Source organism: Eulemur rufifrons, chromosome 8, assembly GCF_041146395.1.
Source record: "Eulemur rufifrons isolate Redbay chromosome 8, OSU_ERuf_1, whole genome shotgun sequence".
Taxonomy (NCBI): domain Eukaryota; kingdom Metazoa; phylum Chordata; class Mammalia; order Primates; family Lemuridae; genus Eulemur; species Eulemur rufifrons.
In genome coordinates this window covers 101,367,013-101,388,145 of record NC_090990.1, presented here as the reverse complement: position 1 = coordinate 101,388,145, position 21,133 = coordinate 101,367,013, and the positions used below count along the sequence as shown (strand labels likewise).

The following is a 21,133-nucleotide window of genomic DNA, read 5'->3' as shown; positions in this document are numbered from 1 at the left end:
GTTGAATTTTCAACAAAAAATTATTAGACATGCAAATAAATAAGAAAGTATAGCCCATACATGGGAATAAAAGCAGTTTTAATAGAAACTGTCCCTGAGACTGTCCAGATATTAGACTTACTAGATTAAGACTTTTAATCAACTATTTTCTACAAAGAACTAAAGGAATCCATGTTTAAATAACTAAAGGAAAATATGATAATGATGTCCCATCATATATAGAATATCAATAAAGAGATAGAAACTATAAAAACCAAAATTGGCTGGGTGAGGTGGCTCATACCTGTAATCCTAGCACTCTGGCAGGCTGAGGCAGGAGGATCATTTCAGGAGTTCAGGACCAGCCTGAGTAAGAGTGAGACCCTGTCTCTACTAAAAATAGAAAAAATTAATTGGGTGTGGTAGCATGTGTCTGTAGTCACAGCTATTCGGGAGGCTGAGGCCAGAGGATTGCTTGAGCCCAGGAGTTTGAGGTTGCTGTGAGCTAGGCTGATGCCACAGCACTTTAGCCCGGATGACAGAGCGAGACTCTGTCTCAAAAAAAAAAAAAAAAAAAAAAAAGAATCAAAATGAAATTCTGAAGTTGAAAAGTACAATAATTGAAATGAAAATTTAGAGGAACTCAACAGCAGACTTGAGCAGACAGAAGAAAGAATCAGAGAACTTGAAAATAAGTCAATTGAGATTATGTAGTCTGATGAACAGAAAGAAAAAAGAATGAAAAAAATGAGCAGGCATCAGAGACCTGTGGGACACCATCGTGGGACCTATGGGACAGAAAATAGGAGTGATAGAAGGAGAGGAGACAGAGAAAAAGAAGAAGAGAGGATATTTGAAGAAATAATGGTCCAAAACTTACCAAAATGATGAAAAACATTAAACATTTAAGAAGCTGAAAGAAATCTAGGCAGGATAAATTCAACAAGATCCACATCTAGACACATCATAATCCATCTGTTCAAAGACAAAGAATCATAAAAATGAAGGGAAAGGGGATTCATTCCTTATAAGGGATCCTCCATGGAATTAATAGCTGATCCCTCATCAGAAACCATGGGGGCCATAAGGCAGTGTGATGACATATTCAAAGTGATGAAAGAAAAAGACTGCCAACCAATAATTCTACATTGAGCACAACAATCATTCAAAAATGGAGAAATTAAGGCATTGTAAGATTCAACAAAAATAGAGAGACTCTGTTGCTAGCAGATCTGTTTTATAAGAAATACTAGGCCGGGCGCGGTGGCTCACGCCTGTAATCCTAGCACTCTGGGAGGCCGAGGTGGGCGGATCGTTTGAGCTCAGGAGTTCGAGACCAGCCTGAGCAAGAGTGAGACCCCATCTCTACTAAAAATAGAAAGAAATTATATGGACAGCTAAAAATATATATAGAAAAAAATTAGCCGGGCATGGTGGTGCATGCCTGTAGTCCCAGCTACTCGGGAGGCTGAGACAGGAGGATCACTCGAGCTCAGGAGTTTGAGGTTGCTGTGAGCTAGGCTGATGCCACGGCACTCACTCTAGCCTGGGCAACAGAGTGAGACTCTGTCTCAAAAAAAAAAAAAAAGAAATACTAAAGGGAGTCCTTCAGGCTGGAATGAAAGGTCACTAGACAATAACTTGAATCCCCATGAAAAAATAAAGAGTCTGGTAAAGATAATTATATAGGTAAATATAAAAAACAGCATAAATGTATTTTTATTTGTAATTCTTTTTTCTCCTATCTGATTTAAAAGACAAATAACAAAGTAATAATTATAGAACTGTTTGATGGGCATACTATATAAAGATGTAATTCAAATGATAATAGTAGCACAACTGAATGGAAAGGAAATGCAGCTATACAGGAGGCAAAGGTTCTGTACAGTATTGAAATTCAGGTGGTATTATTCCAAAGTAGATTGTTAAAGATGTTAATGGTACTTCCTAGGGCAACAACTAACAAAATAACTCAAAATAATACAGCTTCCTAGGCTCGTGCTCAAGAAAAAGTCCATGTGCAATTTGAGTGGGAAAGTTGCGAAGCCCAATGGTGAGAAGCTGGAGAAGTTTGAGTCTGGCATCTCTCTCTCTCTCTCTCTCTCTTTTTTTTTTTTTTTTGTAGGGAAAGGAATTTTGGAGTATGTCCTTTCCTTCCTTTAAAAAAATTTCACATTTAAAAAATTTTTAAATTTTTTTCAGAGACAGGGGTCTCCCTATATTGCCCAGGCCAGACTCAAACTCTGGGTCTTAAGCAATCCTCCCACCTCAGCCTCCCAAGTAGCTGGGACTACAGGTGTGCAATACTGCACCTAGCTTCTCAGGCTCTTCTTTAAACTAGAAATAAACTCTCAGCTAAGGGGGATGAATTTAAGAGCAGCCAAGGAAATCGAACTTGGTGGTGTTTAGAAAGTGATCATAATCATTGTTCCTGTTCCTCAACTGAAATCTTTCCAGAAAATTTAAGTCTAGTGAGTACATGAATTAGAGAAAAACTTCAGTCGAAAGTACATTGTCTTCTTTATCAGAGGAGAATTCTGCTGGACCCCTACCTCACTCCATAAAAAACATATGAACTCAAAATGGTTCAGAGGGCTAAATATTAATATAAGAGCGAAAACTATAAAACTCTTAGAAGAAATCAAACCTGAAGGCATAAATCTTCAGGCCCTTTGATTAGGCAATAGTTTCTTAGCTATGACACTGAAGGTACAAGCAACAGCAACAACAAAATTGATAAACTGGACATCATTAAAATTAAAAACTTTTGTGCTTTAAAACATGTCATCAAGAAAGTGAAAGACAGCCCACAAGGTGAGAGAATATTTTTGCAAATCATGTATCTGAAAAGAGACTCGTATCTACAATATATGAAATGAAGAACTCTGACACTCAATTAAAAAACGTATAACACAATTTAAGAACTGGCAAAGGATCTGAATAGACATTGGCCAATAAGTACATGAAAAGATATACAACATAAATAGTCACTGGAAAATGCAAATAAAAACCACAGTGAGATACCATTTCACGTCAACTAAGAAGGCCATAATCAAAATGAAAAATAATAACAAGTGTTGGCAAAGATATGGAGAAACTGGAACCCTCATACACTGTTAGGGTTAGCCCTAACATACAATGGAGAAGTCACTTTATTTATTTATTTTTTTTGAGACAGAGTCTCACTCTGTTGCCCAGGCTAGAGTGAGTGCCGTGGCATCAGCCTAGCTCACAGCAACCTCAAACTCCTGGGCTCAAGCGATCCTCCTGTCTCAGCCTCCCGAGTAGCTGGGACTACAGGCATGCACCACCATGCCCGGCTAATTTTTTCTATATATATTTTTAGCTGTCCATATAATTTCTTTCTATTTTTAGTAGAGATGGGGTCTCGCTCTTGCTCAGGCTGGTCTCGAACTCCTGAGCTCAAACGATCCGCCCACCTCGGCCTCCCAGAGTGCTAGGATTACAGGCGTGAGCCACCACGCCCGGCCAGAGAAGTCACTTTAGAAAATAGCTGGCAGTTCTTCAGAAGGCTGAACATGGAGTTAACATATGACCCAGAAATTCCACTCTTAAGTATATACTCAAGAAATTAAAACACATGTACACACAAAAACTTGTACATAAATGGCAGCATTATTCATAATAGCCAAAAAGTGGAAGCAACACATATATCCATCAACTGATAAATAGATAAACAAAATGTAGTATGTCTACACAATGGAATATTATTCAGCCATAAAAAAGAATGTGGTATTGATACAAAAGAATGCAGCTACCATATGAATGAACCTTGAAAACATGCTAAATGAGAGAAAGTAGGAACAAAGGACATGTATCGTATGATTCCAATTATGTGAAATGTCAGAATAGGCAAATCAATAGAGATAGAAAGTATAGTAGTGGTTGTCAGGGGCTGAGAGGTGGAGGAAATGGGGAGTGATTGCTAATGGGTATGGAGTTTTCTTTGGGGAAAATGAAAATGATCTGAAGTTAGATAGTGGTGATGGATATACAACTTTGACTTATATAATTTAAAAGGGTGGACTATATCTCAATTACAAAAAAGAAATATATGCTGTGTATGTGGGTAGTGTGATAAAAAATCATGTCTCTAACTCACTCAAATGGTTCAGGGGAAAAACATTGTTCTTTTATTGCAACTTTTCTATAAATTTGAATTATTTCAAATGAATAGTGATATCAAATAATAATGACATTATAGGGATAACTTTTATTCTGCTCCATTCTGAGTGCTTTTAATAAAGCAAATCATTCATAAACTTCAAATAATATTATTTAATGTGAAATTGGATTCTGAAAAAGAATGAGTTCCCAGCCTATAATATCTCATAAAAGACAGTATGGCACAAACTTAATAATATGTGCTTTGGATTCAGACAGAATGTGCTACTTTCTCTAGATGTATGACTTTGGGGAAATGACTCAACTTCTAGGAGCCTCAGTGTTCTCATCTGTAAAATGGGAATAATTAATTGAATTTTTTTTTTCTGCGTAAGTAATGACTTCTATTCTCCCATGCTTGGAATCATAGTCAACTGCATTTATATATAGTCTGATGTTCTAGTTTTTAAGTTAGATAACTCATTTATTCCTCATTCCCTGTTGCATACCTAGTAGCTTTGTTACTGTTTGTACTATTTGTCATGGTAGGTTTGGAGAAGAGGTAAATTTTATTACTTATTGGCAATCTAATAAAAGATTTGGTAGGGACGGATATTAGCAAAATTCTTTGGAAGTTATGTAGAGAGATCTCAATTGTCTATTGTCATAATTACAAACTATGTACCTAAGTACAGTAAACAAAGTCATGTCACTAAGTGTAGCCAATTCCAATCTAGTTTAATCACTTCTTCTCAGACACTATCAGAGAATGAGTAACAAATAAAATAGTTCCCTTAACTTTAAAATAAGATAAAAGCTGTATTTCAGACTCTTCATCTCTAAAGCGTGGAAGACAAAATTGTCAAGTTAGTTGGAAACATATTCTGTACTTACCAGTTGTTTGTTGTGCTGTGGCAGAGGACATGGCTGGGCACCAGCTGGCACCTTGTATATGGGGGTTATTGACATACTGGCAGGGTGGGCACATATGAAGCGCACCTGCACAACCTCTACAGCTGGACTAGGATTCAGGACACCTGGGTGATTTCCGATTCGGAATGTGAGAACCTTAAGGAAATATCAGAGCAAGAGATAATTGTAAGTAGATACTTGATCAGTCATGCCAATATAAATGTGTTGGAATTATTCATACTCCAGTATAGAGAGCCCCTTTGGACATTATGTAATCAGGCAAATCCCTTATAGATGTTATAGTTCTTAATTATCTGTGCTAAGGGGCATTAAGGCTATCATGAAAATTTGAAAACAAATGGAACATTAAAAAATCTAACTTTATCAATTACTTCAGTCTTTTCTTCCACCAAATCTTTTGTTACCAGTTGGCAAAAAGTGGAGAAACTAATGTGTGTTTCAACTTGTCTCTAGTGGAAGTACTAACGAATAACAGAATGTGCAAACAAAAAGAGTTAGGGAGCTTCAAGTAGGGGTTAATTAGGCCTGAAATTACTAATAGCTCACTCAACAAACTAAGAAGGAAACTACTTCAACATAATAAAAGCCTTATAGGAAAAACCCATCATACTCAATGGTAACATCATACTCATATAGCTAACATCATACAATGGTAAAAGACTAATTCAAAAGTGGGCAAAGGATTTGAACAGACATATTTTCTTCTCCAATGAAGATATACACATGGCCAATAAGCACATGAAAAAACATTCAACATCACTAATTATTAGGGAAATGCAAATCAAAACTAGAATGAGATACCACCTTATACCCATTAGGATGGCTACTACCAGAAGAAGCAGAACATGGTAAGTGTTGATAAGGATGTGGAGAAATGAGAATACTTGTGCACTGTTGGTAGGACTGTAAAATGGTATAGCTGCTGTGGAAAAGACAATAGCGGTTCCTCAAAAAATTAAAAATAGAATGACCATATGATCCAGCAATTCCACTTCTGGATATATATCCAAAAGAATTAAAAGAAGGAGGGTCTTGAGCATATAGTTGCATACCCATGTTCACAGCAGCATTATTCATAATTGCTAAAACTTACTATAAGCAACCCAAATGTCCATCAACAGATGAATGAATAAGCAAAATATTGTTTATACATATAATAGAGTATAATGAAGCCTTTAAAAGGAAGGAAATTCTGACATATGCTACCTTGAGAACATTATGCTAAGTGAAATAAGCCAGTAAAGAAAAATACTACATAATTTCATTTATATGAGGTACTTAGAGTAGTCAAAATTATAGCGACAGAAAGTAGAATGGCAGTTGCCAGGAGCTGGGGTGAAGCATGAATGGGGAGTTATTTTTTAACGGGTATAGAGTTTCAGGTTTGTAAGATGAAAAGAGTTATGGAGGTGTATGGTGGTGATGCCTGGACAACACTGAGTGTATATAATACTACTGAACAGTACACTTAAAAATGATTATGATGTTAAGTTTTATGTGTATTATACCACAATAAAAATTTTGGGGGAAAAAGAGGTAATTAGGCCTGAAATTACTAATAGCTAGTCATATATAAAGTTAGGTTCACTATAAATATTAGAAAGAAGCTTAACTGATTATAACACATTCTTACTAAGTTAAAATCTCACATTGATTCCCTGTGTGCTGGCTAGCCATGCTGTGTTTCAATCATACCTTGAATTCTCAACCCTAGTCAAATTGTAAACCTTTGTTAATTGGTTTTGATATAAGCATGGTAAAGCTGTGAATGAGAACTATGCAAATCCATCACTACCTCTAAAAATAATCAAAACTAATTCATCTTATAGAGGGCAACATACTTATTACCCTTATCAGCATAGATCCAACTGGTTCTTCAAAATTGCTAATCACAGATGACACTTCAAAGTTTCCCTTCCTTATCTATGGCCATACCACCCTGAACGCGCCCGATCTCGTCTGATCTCGGAAGCTAAGCAGGGTCGGGCCTGGTTAGTACTTGGATGGGAGACCGCCTGGGAATACTGGGTGCTGTAGGCTTTTTTTATTAAAAATAAATAAAAAAAAAAAAAAACAAAGTTTCCCTTCCTTGAATTCTTTGAAAGTGGGAAACCAAATATCCTCTAGATAATAAGTAAATAAATTATAAGAATAAAGAGATTGAAAATAATGTGAAATAAGCTCATTACTACAAAATGATTTTGAACTGTTTAGTTAGTGAACTATTGGAATTCTCAGATGAGCAAACTGAAATCTTTGGGTACATGTAAAGGATAAATTAAATGTTTAAATATAAGGTTTAAAAAAAATCCCTTTTTAAATAATTAGAATTTTCTTATCTAGTCCATGAACTAAATCCACTGGAATCTAAAAAGGAATGGCTGGAAATACAAAAGATTTGGAGTATTGTACTAAAGAAAATGTTAGAAAATCACCATTTTCTTACTTGTTCCCCTAAATCCAAGCACAGAACCCGGTAGATATACTGGTTCTGTTTTCTCTTAGCTGGCAGCCGGACTTGTGTTACTCCAATCTTCTCCATCTTCTCCATGCTCAATTCCAAAAAAAATCGGGAGGGCTCCAAGATCCACGGACGAGGGCCCCCTTCAAATACCACTTCCTTCACAGACTGCCATGTTACCAATGCCACTTCCACAGGGTCTAGAGCCTGATGACATTTAAAGAAATTAATTCCTGTTAGGTTAGGGAATTCAACAGTTTTCTAAACTGAAACTGGTTATCTGAATATGCTGAAAATGATGTTAGACTTAATTCCCAAATTAAGAGATATGCATGTCATGCCTCTCACCTTGGTACTAATTCAGATCTTATCATTCAAGCCTAACTGATATGTCACCTTATTTGTTAATTTGTGTCCAGTCATTCCAGACCATAGCCACTTCTGCATCCTCTAAGGTCTTACTGTATTTATCTCCAGCACTCAATTGTACACTGTTCATCGCCTAATGTTGTTTAAACATGTCAAGTACTATGTATAAGTCTAATGACTCTTTTTTTTTTTTTTTTTGAGACAAGAGTCTCACTCTGTTGCCCAGGCTAGAGTGCCGTGGCATCAGCCTAGCTCACAGCAACTTCCAACTCCTGGGCTCAAGCTATCCTTCTGCCTAAGCCTCCCGAGTAGCTGGGATTATAGGCATGCGCCACCATGCCCGGCTAATTTTTTCTATATATTTTTAGTTCTCTAGCTAGTTTCTTTCTATTTTTAGTAGAGATGGGGTCTCGCTCTTGCTCAGGCTGGTCTTGAACTCCTGAGCTCAAACGATCCTCCCACCTCGGCCTCCCAGAGTGCTAGGATTACAGGTGTGAGCCACCGTGCCCGGCCTAATGACCCTTTTTTTTTTTTTTGAGACTGGGTCTGCAATATTGGCCAGGGTGGTCTCAAACTACTGGGCTCAAGTGACCTTCCTGCCTCAGCCTCCTGAGTAGCTGAGATTATAGGAGCAAGCCATTGTGCCTGGCCTAATAATTTTTTGTGTGTTCTACAGTTATATAAACTCCATAAGAAGAAAGAGTATCTTATAACTAATTTTTTTTTAAGAATTTCTCTTCCTGAGTGGGATTTAGTACAATGTTTTACACATAAAAGGTATTGTATAAATAAGTGCATAAACATTTTTTTTGAGACAGGTATCACTCTGTCACCTGGGCTGGAGTGTGGTGGTGTCATCATAGCTCACTACAACCTCCAACTCATTATTATTGAATATAATTGAAATTAAACATTCCTATCTCTAATGGAAGCATTGAATAATTTATACACAATTCAATATGTATTCACTGATGGCCCACTGAGGATACAGTAATAGAAATCCAAATAAGGTCTTATCTCACAATGGAGCTCACAGTCTGGGAAAGACATAATTGGAGTAGGTAAAGAGTATAATGAAGGTTACAAAAAGACACGTTACAGAGTGCTATACAAGCCTTTTAAGAGAAGAAATGAACATAGTCAGAGGTCTCATAGAAGGCCTCTCCGAGAAGGTAAAACAGAAATTATTCCTTATTCTTACATGTATAGTCCAAACTAATCAGACCAATTGAATTGAACTGATATGTAAAAGGACAAATTGAGACTAGGACAATGTAGTGAAACATAATAGTGAGTACAGTGGTATAACATATATATTTTTAAATATTTTTTTCAGCAGGTAAAGGGACAGATACATGACTAAAGTACTAGGTAGAAAAAGAAAACACCATCTTACTTCCTTTCCTTTAAGGATGGTTTTCATTCAGGGGAGATCTGATTTGTGGACACTCAATAAATATGAAATAAGCCTAAGGACAATGATAAAAGTAAGAGGAAACCCTAATTAAACTTTACAATGAGCCATAGCCAGGCAAGTAGGATGATTCATTCACCAAAGGAACTAATGAAATATACTTGAACCATATGTTTAATACATGTGCTGCACAATCTGCAATGGGGGCAACTTAAAATGCAAATTTTAATGAGAAAATTATCTTTTTTTTAAATTAAAAACTCCCCTTGCTTCTTTCATTAGTGTTAACTTTTTCCCTGTGGGTGCCTCCTTATCCCAAGAGGCACTGAGTCAGGATTTGTGAGTATCCAGCACTGAGTCAGGATTTGTGAGTATCCATCAGCAAGAACTTGCAGGCATCAATTTTAGCTTCTGATAGAATCAAATATGTAGAAAGCATGCCAGGTTCTACTACTTTTATTTTGAACCACCTGTCATAATGTCCCCATTATAACGGACCAATCCTTAGGGCCCAAAATAATGGCTACTGTTCTTAAAAAATCCGTAAGTATATAGAGTAAATGATGATTGACTTCCCTCCATAGGACAGAAAGTTATCTTTCAGAGTTATTTAAAGGGAGTATGCTAATATTCTTTAACTAGGTGTTTACAGAGATATATAGACATGTAAAAATTCAGGTAGTACCTTAAGATTAGTGTACTTTATGTACTTCACTGTGCATATTTTCTATCTCAGCAAGAAAGAAGAAAGAAAGGGGAAAATCTAAAGCTTGCTGACACAACTTAAAGATATTCCTGTGGTAGAAACATGAGGGAGTAAACTCCCTGCAACTCAGATTTGATGAGAGAACTATAGACCTAAAAACAAAAAAGTGACAAGAACAAGGCCAGGCCCAGTGGCTCACACCTGTAATCCTAGCACTTTGGGAGGCCGAGGCAGGAGGATTGCTTGAGTTCAAGAGTTCAAGACCACCCTGAGCAAGAGCAAGACCCCGTCTCTACTAAAAATAGAAAGAAATTAGCTGGACAACTAAAAATAGAAAAAAATTAGCTGGGCATGGTGTCATGTGCCTGTAGTCCCAGCTACTCAGGAGGCTGAGGCAGAAGGATTGCTTGAGCCCAGGAGTTTGAGGTGCTGTGAGCTAGGCTGATGCCATGGCACTCTAGCCCAGGCAAGAAAGTGAGACTCTGTCTCAAAAAAAAAAAAAAAAAAAGGGTAAAAAAAGAAAAATGGCAAGAACATAATTATCACTAATCCTTAGTAGAGACTATACTTAGTAGAGACCATAGATAGTTAGTAAGCCCCTAAGTGGACATAGCTGGGTCCATGAAAAGAAAGGCCAGTTCCTTACCATGAAATATCTCACCTTTAGGGGTTCATAAGCAGCAAACGTGGCACTGCTCTCCAAGTACTCTTCATATTCAGTCACACTCACTGTGACCAGAGTATGGCCCAGAGATTTGGCTGCTATATGTATACTGGAACAGTGCATTGGTCCAGGTCTTTGGATACCTGTGAATCAAAAGATGTGATTTCAGTAGGATAGTAAGCAGTCAGTTCTCAAGGAAATTAGGCTACAGAAATGTAAGAATTTTAATACATTAAAAATACCATCTTGATCTCAAACTAACCATTAGGCCCCTATTTTTATATCAAGTTGATGTAAAAATCTGTTCTTTCAGGCCAGGTGCAGTGCTCACACCTGTAATCCTAGCACTCGGGGAGACCCACGTGGGAGGATCGTTTGAGCTCAGGAGTTCGAGACTAGCCTGAGTGAGAAAGCAATCCTATCTCTACAAAAAATAGAAAAATTAGCTGGGCTTGGTAGCACACACCTATAGTCTCAGCTACTTGGGAGGCTAAGGCAAGAGGACCACTTAAACCCAGGAATTTGAGGTTGCACTGAGCTAGGATGATGCCACTGTACTTTAGCAAGACTCTATCTTCAAAAAAAAAAAAAAAATCTGTTCTTTCAATTAACAGACATATATCATATAAGACACAATTCTTTTGGGAGGCCAAGGCAAGAGAACCACTTGAGGCCAGAATTTGAGGCCAGCCTGGGCAACATAGCAAGATCCTTTCTCTACAAAAAATAAGAAAAAATTAGCTGGGCATGGTGGTGTGCACTTGTAGTTACAGCTACTCAAGAGGATCACTTAAGTCCAGGAGTTCAATGCTATAGTGAGCTATGATCAGGCCACTGTACTCTAGCCTGGGCAACAGAACAAGACCCACATCTAAACAAACAAACAAAAAAACCACACACAATTCTATGTACAGTGAGGATACATATATGAGCAAATATCTTCACCTCAAGTCATTTATCATTTAGAAGGAGAGAGTGAATATGTATGTAAATTACTTAAAATGCTTTAAAAAGGGCTTTATTGGAAAAAATACTCATAGAAAGTGGTAAGCCTAGAAAATGAAAAGATTATTTTTAGCCAGAGACATCAAGGAAGGTTTAATGTTCATAAACATTGCTTGGTCAAAAAAAAAAAAAAAGGCGGGGCGGGGGAAGTTTAAAGTATCTCAAGCTGAGAAAACAGAATGAACAAAGAAATGGAAAAGAGATATAAATGAGAATATGAGGGAGATATATGGGAAAATTTAACTAAAGTAATTGGCTTAGCTCGAACCATTATATGAAGCAAAAGTGTGAGGTCATGAAAAGTATTAATATATACCTATTAAAGAAAGAAAGGAAAAGAAGAGTTTGAGGCTGGAAACAGAAAACCTTACTATGAGCTAAAAACTGATATTGTCCAGCCACAATGTTATTCAATTTCTGTGTCTTTGTTTCTTTACCCATATAATGAGGAGGATAACACCTACTACAAGGCAGTTGACAGAATGCATAAAAGTATTATAAAGAAAGGTAATATGTGAATTTAGACTATAATTGGTAGTTTCTGAATTGATAATTGGTTCCTTAAAGACAAAGGAAGGAGAAAATAAAAAATCTACTCTTACCTTGTTTGAAAAGAGTAAAGACTCCTAGTTTATCCATGTTCAGATCCAAGGATAAATGAGAGCAGTCTGTGAATGCAATGGCCTCTTTGGTCTCTTTATTTACATGATACATTGCAATGGGGATTTCTATAAACTGGCCAATCTCCACATCAGCATGAAATGGTAACAGTTCCATTTTTCTCACTTTCAGGACATATATCTGGAGGGGAAAAAATTCATCTTTCAAGAAAGTTATGGCCAGGCACGGTGGCTCACGCCTGTAATCCTAGCACTCTGGGAGGCCGAGGCGGAAGATCGCTCGAGGTCAGGAGTTCGAGACCAGCCTGAGCAAGAGCAAGACCCCGTCTCTACTAAAAATAGAAAGAAGTTTTATGGACAGCTAAAAATATATATAGAAAAAATTAGCCGGGCATGGTGGCGCATGCCTGTAATCCCAGCTACTCAGGAGGCTGAGGCAGAAGGATTGCATGAGCCCAGGAGTTTGAGGTTGCTATGAGCTAGGCTGACGCCACGGCACTCTAGCCCAGGCAACAGAGTGAGACACTGTCTCAAAAAAAAAAAGAAAGAAAGTTATGTTAGGAAAGCCTTGGAAGAAAAGAAATCATTCCTTAAATATTTAAATAAAGCATGAACATATATTTGTATTATATACAAAAACATACTATATATATGCATGTTATTTATATTATTAATATTTATATTATGTTATTTATATTATTAATATATGCTATTTTATACACACACACACACTAGGTGCTAAACATGTCACTCTTTTTATTCCTTGATTGTCTTTAAAGCATCTAACATCACACAGCAGGGATCTGTCAAACTATGGTCAGCACATGACTTGTTTTTGTACAGTGAGCTAAGAACAGTTTTTATATTTCCAAAGGATTATAAAATGACAACAAAAACAAAAAGAAGAAGATTATAAGATAGAGCGTGTATGTGGCCTGCAGTGACTAATGTATTTACTGTCTGGCCCCTTTACAGAAAGTTTGCTGATCTTTGACTTAGAGCACTTCCTCTTTCTTGATATCTTTTGTCATTTTTGTCACATTATGTGACAAAATTTTCTTCTACTTGTTCCTCTTCTTCTACCTATGTCTCTTAAAGTGACACATTATACAGGATCCATTTTCTCTTCTGACTCTATATGTTCTTCCTAGGAAATCTTATCCAGTCCCAAAGCTTCAGTGACCAACCATGTGGTAACTCGCCAGCTCTGATCTTTCAGTTGAACTTCAGACTCCTATTTCCAATTACAAACATCCATTTGGATGTTCCATTGGTGGATCACACTAAATGTATCGAAAACTAAATTCATTATCTTTCCCCTTTTGTTCCATTGGTGGATCACACTAAATGTATCGAAAACTAAATTCATTATCTTTCCCCTTTTGTTGTATTTTCTATCCACCCTACTGCCAAAGCTGGAAACCTCTACATCATCTCTGTGGCTTTAAATCTTTCACTTTTCTCCACCCAACTAAGCATCAAATCTGATTAAGTCTACCTGTAAAAAATTCTCCATCTGTCCAATTCTCTCTATTCTCACTACCATTTAACTAGTTCAGGCTTAACTAGATAGAGTCTTTGCCTTCACTTTCTCCCTTCAATCCATGCTAGTGTACTAGTCTATAGCACCAACAACTATCTTTGTTTAAAAAATACTACAGCTGTTATTGTCTGATCATGAACATAATTAGATATCTTTCAAAACAGAGGCCTTATCATATTATCGATCTGTTTAAAAACCTGTGTTGGTTCCCCATTGCCTACAGCAGGGGTTGGGAAAGCTTTCTGTAAAGGGCCAGATAGTAAATATTTTAAGCTTGTGTAGGCTACAAGTTCTCTGTGGTAAGTACCCAACTCTATTTGTGAATGAAAGCAGCCATAGATAATATGTAAATGAATGAAAATGGCTGAGTTTTGATAAAGCTTTATTAACCAAGAAAGGCAGCAGTCTGGATTTGACCCTTTGGCTTTAGTTTGCTTCCTTTCTCCAAAGACTTATTCAAGTTCCCATCTCTTTCATGACAGTCTTCAACTAGTCCCATCCACAAGGATTTTTCTTTTATAAACTAATAGTACTTACTGTACAATTCAAGTAGTTCTCATGTACAATTCAAGTAGTTCTCAATCATACATTGCCTTTTTTTTTTTTTTTTTTTTGAGACAGGGTCTCATTCTGTGGCCCTGGCTAGAGTGCAGTGGCATAATCATGGCTCACAGCAACCTCAAACTCCTGGGCTCAAGAGATCCTCCTGCCTCAGCCTCCTGAGTAGCTGGGACTACAAGCACATGCTGTCCTGCCTAGCTATTTTTTCTAATTTTTGTAGAGATGGGGTCTCAAGCTTGCTCAGGCTGGTCTCGAACTTCTGACCTCAAGTTATCCTCCCTCCCCAGCCTTCCAAACTGCTCAGATTATCGGAATGAGCCACTGCACCTGGCCCATACATTGCTTTAAAATACCTGACATAGCATTTCCTTAAAATGTTATTTAACTTTTCATGTGAATATATCTTCCTAGTTAGACTTTAAATTCTTTAAGGTAGGGGTGATACATTATGCATCCCTGAATGTCCTATGATACATAATACAGTTTTAAATACCTAGGGGATACTCAAAAGATGTTCACTGAGTGATGGCAAAATGCTAAGTCCTGCAGGAAATCGCAATGTATATTAAAAATGGGAGAAAAAGCTGGGTACAATGGTTCACACCTATAGACCCAGCTACTCAGGAGGCTCAGATAGGAGGATTGGTTGAGGTCAGGAGTCCATGACCAGCGTGGGGAAACATAATGAGACTCTGTCTCTAAAAAAATTTTAAAACATTAGTCAGAGGTGGTGGCACCCAACTGCAGCCCCAGCTACTTGGGAGGCTGAGGTGGGAGGAATGCTTGAGGCCAGAAGTTTGTAACCAGGTTGGGCAATATATATACCCCCTCTCTGAAAGAAGAGAGAGAGAGAGAGAAAGGGAATGACTATATAACATAGTAAAAAAGAGTTTTCAATCTTTTAGAAATGAATTGACAAACCAAAATATGACACTAGAAATAAAGTTACAATAAAGGCCATTTAAAGAACATATGTATGACAATTATAACAAAAATAGCTAACATTAGGCCGGGTGCGGTGGCTCACGCCTATAATCCTAGCACTCTGGGAGGCCTAGGCGGGAGGATCACTCAAGGTCAGGAGTTCGAGACCAGCCTGAGCAAGAGCGAGACCCTGTCTCTACTAAAAATAGAAAGAAATTAGCCAAACAACTAAAAATATATAGAAAAAATTAGCTGAGCATGGTGGCGCATGCCTGTTGTCCCTGCTACTCAGGTGGCTGAGGCAGAAGGATTGCCTGAGCCCAGGAGTTTGAGGTTGCTGTGAGCTAGGCTGACGCCACGGCACTCTAGCCCAGGCAACAGAGTGAGACTCTGTCAAAAAACAAAAACAAAAACAAAAACCAGCTAACATTAAGTATTGAATATATGCCTAGTGCTGGGGTAATGACTATCTCATTTAAGTCTGCCAATAAAGACTATACTTGCAGGGATCATTTCTATAGTTTATTAGCAGAGAAGTTTCTCTGAACATAAAGAGCACTGTAGCAAATGTTCTAAATGTTACCTATTACTGCTTTCAATTTTGCATATGTTTATTTATTTATTTATTTTTATTTTTTAGGCTGATCAAGTGGAGCAGTGGGAGTGGAGAAGGAACAAAGGAATCTGTAACTGGTTGTGATCAGTTAGTTGTAAACACCACTGCACTCGGACCAATCGCATATGTTTTTATAATTAATAAATGTAGACTACATCTCATCATTTTATTTTCAAAATTTTCCACTTAAAAACATTTTTCAGTAATTCTGTCAACCCTTTGAGATAGATACTAACATCATCCCCATTTTAGAGAAAAGGAAACAACATAGATGTTAAATAAGTAGCTATTAAGTGAAGCAGAATTCAACCCAGAATTATTTACAGGAATATTTAAGGAATATGTACTTCCAGACTGAATTTCAGCAATATTTTTAAATAGCCACGTTGAACTAGAAATTTTTAAAAAATGTGTTATGTACTTAAATTTAGACATTAGTATTTAGGGGTAAGAAGGAGGTTCTTTGGAAAGTCATTTACCTTAATTTCTCCATATCGAAAGGGATTTTGTACATCTCGGGCCAAAACAGTACTGTTCCCCCTGACCTGACCTGCAGTCACCACTCCTTTGGTGGTTACCATGACCACTGTTTCATTAGAAGAGGTCCAGGTAAAGTTGCCACTACCACCCTCTACCTGTGAAAAAACACAATATTATATTTAATTACTACAGGAGGAAAAATCAAATGAAAACTTGGCTGGTGAAATAAAGTTTAGGAAATAATGAAACCATATAATAAATTTTTTCTGGACACATTAAGAAACTGAGATGCTATAGCAAAGTAGCTTACTAGGCAAGAAAAATACTAAAGGGAGATTAATTAATGGTAGCATCACAAAATGTCAAAAAAGGGTATAAAGGAACTTTACAAAACTTTATAAAACTCACAAGGAAAAGGTATATGGAAGATAGACAGAAAGCACACCAAATCTTGCCACAGATGACAGTATTCAAGAACATAATTTGGTTGTTACCAAAAACTGAGTTATACTATTAGGATTGGGGGGAAATAAAATTTAACATTAATAACATTTCAGTAAAATCAGAGAAATTGACTTATCTCTTTGTGAAGTCTTATAGGACAACATACCTGTACTTTATAACGATATAACATTCCCATAGGATGACGAGGAAATGCCAGAAAGTTGGGTGTAAGTTTGATGGGAAAATAAATCTTCACTTCTTGCTGGTGTTTGATTAGATATTTTATAGGCTGAATACTTTTATTCTATAAGAGCAGGAAAAAAGGAGAAAAATACATTTTATAAGGACCTTTTTTTTTTTTTTTTTTTTTTTTTTTGGAGACAGAGTCTCACTCTGTTCCCCTGAGTAGAGTGCTGTGGTGTCAGCCTAGCTCACAGCAACCTCAGACTCCTGGGATCAAGCGATCCTCCTGCCTCAGCCTCCCGAGTAGCTGGGACTAAAGGCGTGTATCAGGATGCATGCCTAATTTTTTCTATTTTTAGTAGAGACAGGATGTCACTCTTGCTCAGGCTGGTCTCCAACTCCTGAGCTCAAGTGATCCTCCCACCTCGGCCTTCCAGAGTGCTAGGCTTATAGGCGTGAGCCATCGCGCCCATCTGGGACTGTTCTTATAAGACACATTTGGCTGGGGACGGTGGCTCATGCCTGTAATCCTAGCACTCTGGGAGGCCAAGGGGAGTGGATCGCTCGAGGTCAGGAATTCGAGACCAGCCTGAGCAAGAGTGAGACCCCCCCCCACCGTCCCGTCTCTACTAAAAAAATAGAAAGAAATTATCTGAACAATTAAAAAATATATAGAAAAAATTAGCTGGGCGTGGCGGTGCATGCCTGTAGTCCCAGCTACTCGGGAAGGCTGAGGTAGAAGGATTGCTTGAGCCCAGGAGTTTGAGGTTGCTGTGAACTAGGCTGATGCCACAGCACTCTAGCCAGGGCAAAAGAGCGAGACTCTGTCTCATAAAAAATAAATAAATAAATAAATAAAAATAAAAAGATACATTCATATACTCAAAACATCAAGAAAATGGTGTGCTAATAAATTACTCAACCAGTTTTTATCTGTAAAAGAAATAAATATTTTTCCTCAATAATGAAGTACAACTACTATAGTTCAATAATAATGAAGGAGATTTTGCTGGATCTAAACTATGTATTACAGTCAGGAAAAAGAGTTTAAAATTTTCTTAAATAAAAAAGTTTCTTAAATAAAAGAAGTCCTTCCCTATCAGTAATTACAGTTGACATTGAACAACCAACTTTCAACTGCAACATAAGAAGGGAAATCATAGTTTCAGAAAGACCACTGGACATCCATCAGTTAAGTTCATAGACTGTAAAGGCAGAGGGATATTACAAGCTATAATACTAAGAAGAAAAGGAGAACATTGAAAGGTGCTGGGGTAAGACATTCTCCTCATACTTAAAAACAAGCATAGGGTTTGTAGGGAAACCTATACAGGTAAAATGGAGTCCTCACACTCAGTTACACTGGTATTTTTTCTTTGAAGGCAAAATCTATCTATCTGTCTTTTAAGAAAGACTAGCCAGGTGCATAGGAGGCTGAGGCAGGAGGATTGCTTGAGCCCAAGAGTTTAAATCTAGCCTGGGCAATGTAGTGAGACCCTGTCTTTTTTTAAGAAAAAGTCCTGAAATATATATTAGCAGTCTCATATCTGCAATGTTGGCCTTGATTTTTTCCTCACTCTCTTAAGGTAGTTGGATCATAAACTGAAAATAAGTCTCTCAGTTTAAAAGAACATTTTAGCCCACTGAAACTGATTTTGGACTTTTGACCTCCAGAACTGTAAGATTTTGGTATACGTGGATAAAGAACTTATAAGAAAAAGTAGAAGAAAAAACCTACAGGGCCCATGAAAATAGATGCAAAATTTATTGACACAATTTTAGCAAATTTGATCTAGCAGTACATAAGAGGTTAACAAATCATGATTAAGTAAGGTTTATCTCAAGAATGCAAGGTTGGTTTAATATTAGAAAATCAATCAATGAAATCACCATATTTATAGACTAAAAAGAAACCATATTGGTCAAATTAGTAGAGGTAGAAATAGTATTGACAAAATCCAATACCAATTCATGATAAAAATTCTCAACAAACTAGGAACAGAAAATGTTCAACCGGAGAGTGAACATCTGCACAAAATCTATAGCTAAGACTATACCTAATGGTGAAAGTTTGAATGCTTTTCCCTTAAGATCAGGAATAAGACAAACATGTACAGCTCGCCATTTCTACTCAACATTGTAGAAGAGGTTGCAATAAGGTAAGAAAAAGTACTAAAAGGCATATTTATGAGAATGAAAGAAGTAAACTGTCTTTATTTGCATATGGCATAACTGTATATGTGGGAAATCCTAAGGAACCTACACAAAAATTACTAGAACTAATAACCAAATTCAGCAAGATTTCAAGATTTAAGGTAACATACAAAAAATCAATTATATTTTTATATGCTAGCAGTGAACAATTAAAAGTAGAAATTTAGGCTGGGTGTGGTGGCTCATGCCTGTAACCCTAGCACTTCAGGAGGCCAAGGCAGGAGGATCACTTAAGGCCAGGATTTTGAGACCAGCCTGAGCAACATAGCAAGATCCCGTCTCTACAAAAAATACAAAAATTAGCTGGTCATTGTAGTGCACACCTGTAGTTTCAGCTACTCAGGAAGCTGAGGCAAGAGGATCACTTGAGCCCAGGAGTTTGAGGTTGCAGTGAGCCATGATGATGTGATTGCACTCTAGCCCGGGGAACAGAGTAAGACCCTGTCTTAAAAAAAAAAACAAACCCCCCAAACCCCCAAAAAACAAATGCATAAGGCCGGGTGAGGTGGCTCATGCCTGTAATCCTAGCACTCTGGGAGGCCGAGGCGGGTGGATGGCTCGAGGTCGGGAGTTCGAGACCAGCCTGAGCACAAGTGAGACCCCCGTCTCTACTAAAAAATAGAAAGAAATTATCTGGCCAACTAAAATATATATAGAAAAAAATTAGCCGGGCATGGTGGTGCATGCCTGTAGTCCCAGCTACTCGGGAGGCTGAGGCAGTAGGATCGCTTAAGCCCAGGAGTTTGAGGTTGCTGTGAGCTAGGCTGACGCCACAGCATTCACTCTAGCCCGGGCAACAAAGCAAGACTCTGTCTCAAAAAAAAAAAAAAAAACAGAACAAATGCATAAAACAAAACAAATGAAACAAAACAATAATTATAAACCTATGTTAATGAGCACACAATGCTTAAAGATGTAAATTGTGACAATAATAACATAAAGGGGTAGAGACAGAGCTCTATAGAGCAAACTTTTTGTATGCTATTGAAGCTAAATTCATACTAATTCAAACTAGATTGTTATAATTTAAAACATTAATTGTAATCCCAAGGCTATTAAGAAAATTTAAAAATACAGAAAAGAAATTGAAAAGAAAATCAAAATGATACACTTCAAAAAAATCAATTAAGCACAAAAGAAAGCAGTAATGGAGTAAATGAGGAACAAAAAAATATATAAGACATATAGAAAAAAATGGCAAAATAGAGTGGGTGCAGTGCCTCACTCCTGTAATCCTAGTATTTTGGGAGGCTGAGGTGGGAAGATTGCTTGAGGCCAGGAGTTTGAGACCAGCCTGAGCAACATAGCAAGACCATGTCTCTACGAAAAATAGAAAAATTAGCTCAGCGTGTTGATGCAAACCTGTAGTCCCAGCTACTCGGGAAGCTGAGACAGGAGGATCACTTGAGCCCAGGAGTTTGAGATTGTAGTGAGCTATGATGATGCCACTGCACTCTAGCCTGGGCAACAGAGCGAGACCTTGTCTCAAAAAGAAAATAAATAGCAACATGGCAAAAGTCCTTCCCTATCAGTAATTACAGTTAACATTGAACAATCAACTTTCAACTGCACAGGTTCACTTATATGTGGATTTTCTTCCACCTCTGTCACCCCTGAGACAGCAAGACTAACCCCTCCTCCTTATGATTTTCTTAATAACATCTTCTTTTTTCTAGCTTATTTGGTAAGAATACAGGATATAATATAAATAATATACAAAGTATGTGTTAATTGACTATGTTATTGGTAAGGCTTTTGGCCAACTATAGGCTACTAGTAGTTAAGTTTTGGGGCAGTCAAAAATTATGCACAGGTTTTTGATTGTGTAGGGGATAGAGCCCCTAATCCCAGCATTGTTCAAGGGTCAACGGTATTTTAAATACAAGTGGATT

General features: G+C 37.4%; 1 protein-coding gene and 1 non-coding gene across 3 annotated transcripts in view; one reads left to right on the top strand and one right to left on the bottom strand.

The window, feature by feature from the left end:
* The window catches only part of NUP210L (nucleoporin 210 like), a 95,249-nt gene that overhangs the window by 43,489 nt on the left and 30,627 nt on the right, over window positions 1–21,133 (bottom strand). For both annotated transcript variants that reach the window (XM_069480530.1, XM_069480529.1), the window contains exons 11-16: window positions 17,011–17,148; window positions 16,400–16,555; window positions 12,259–12,457; window positions 10,649–10,794; window positions 7,484–7,705; window positions 4,999–5,172 (exon numbers count right to left, since the gene is read on the bottom strand). In XM_069480530.1, coding sequence (XP_069336631.1) covers window positions 4,999–5,172; window positions 7,484–7,705; window positions 10,649–10,794; window positions 12,259–12,457; window positions 16,400–16,555; window positions 17,011–17,148 — 1,035 coding nt within the window. The remainder of the gene's footprint in view (window positions 1–4,998; window positions 5,173–7,483; window positions 7,706–10,648; window positions 10,795–12,258; window positions 12,458–16,399; window positions 16,556–17,010; window positions 17,149–21,133) is intronic.
* Window positions 6,959–7,077, top strand: LOC138390922 (5S ribosomal RNA). The gene has a single exon (XR_011234592.1). It is a non-coding gene; the product is annotated as a 5S ribosomal RNA (ribosomal RNA).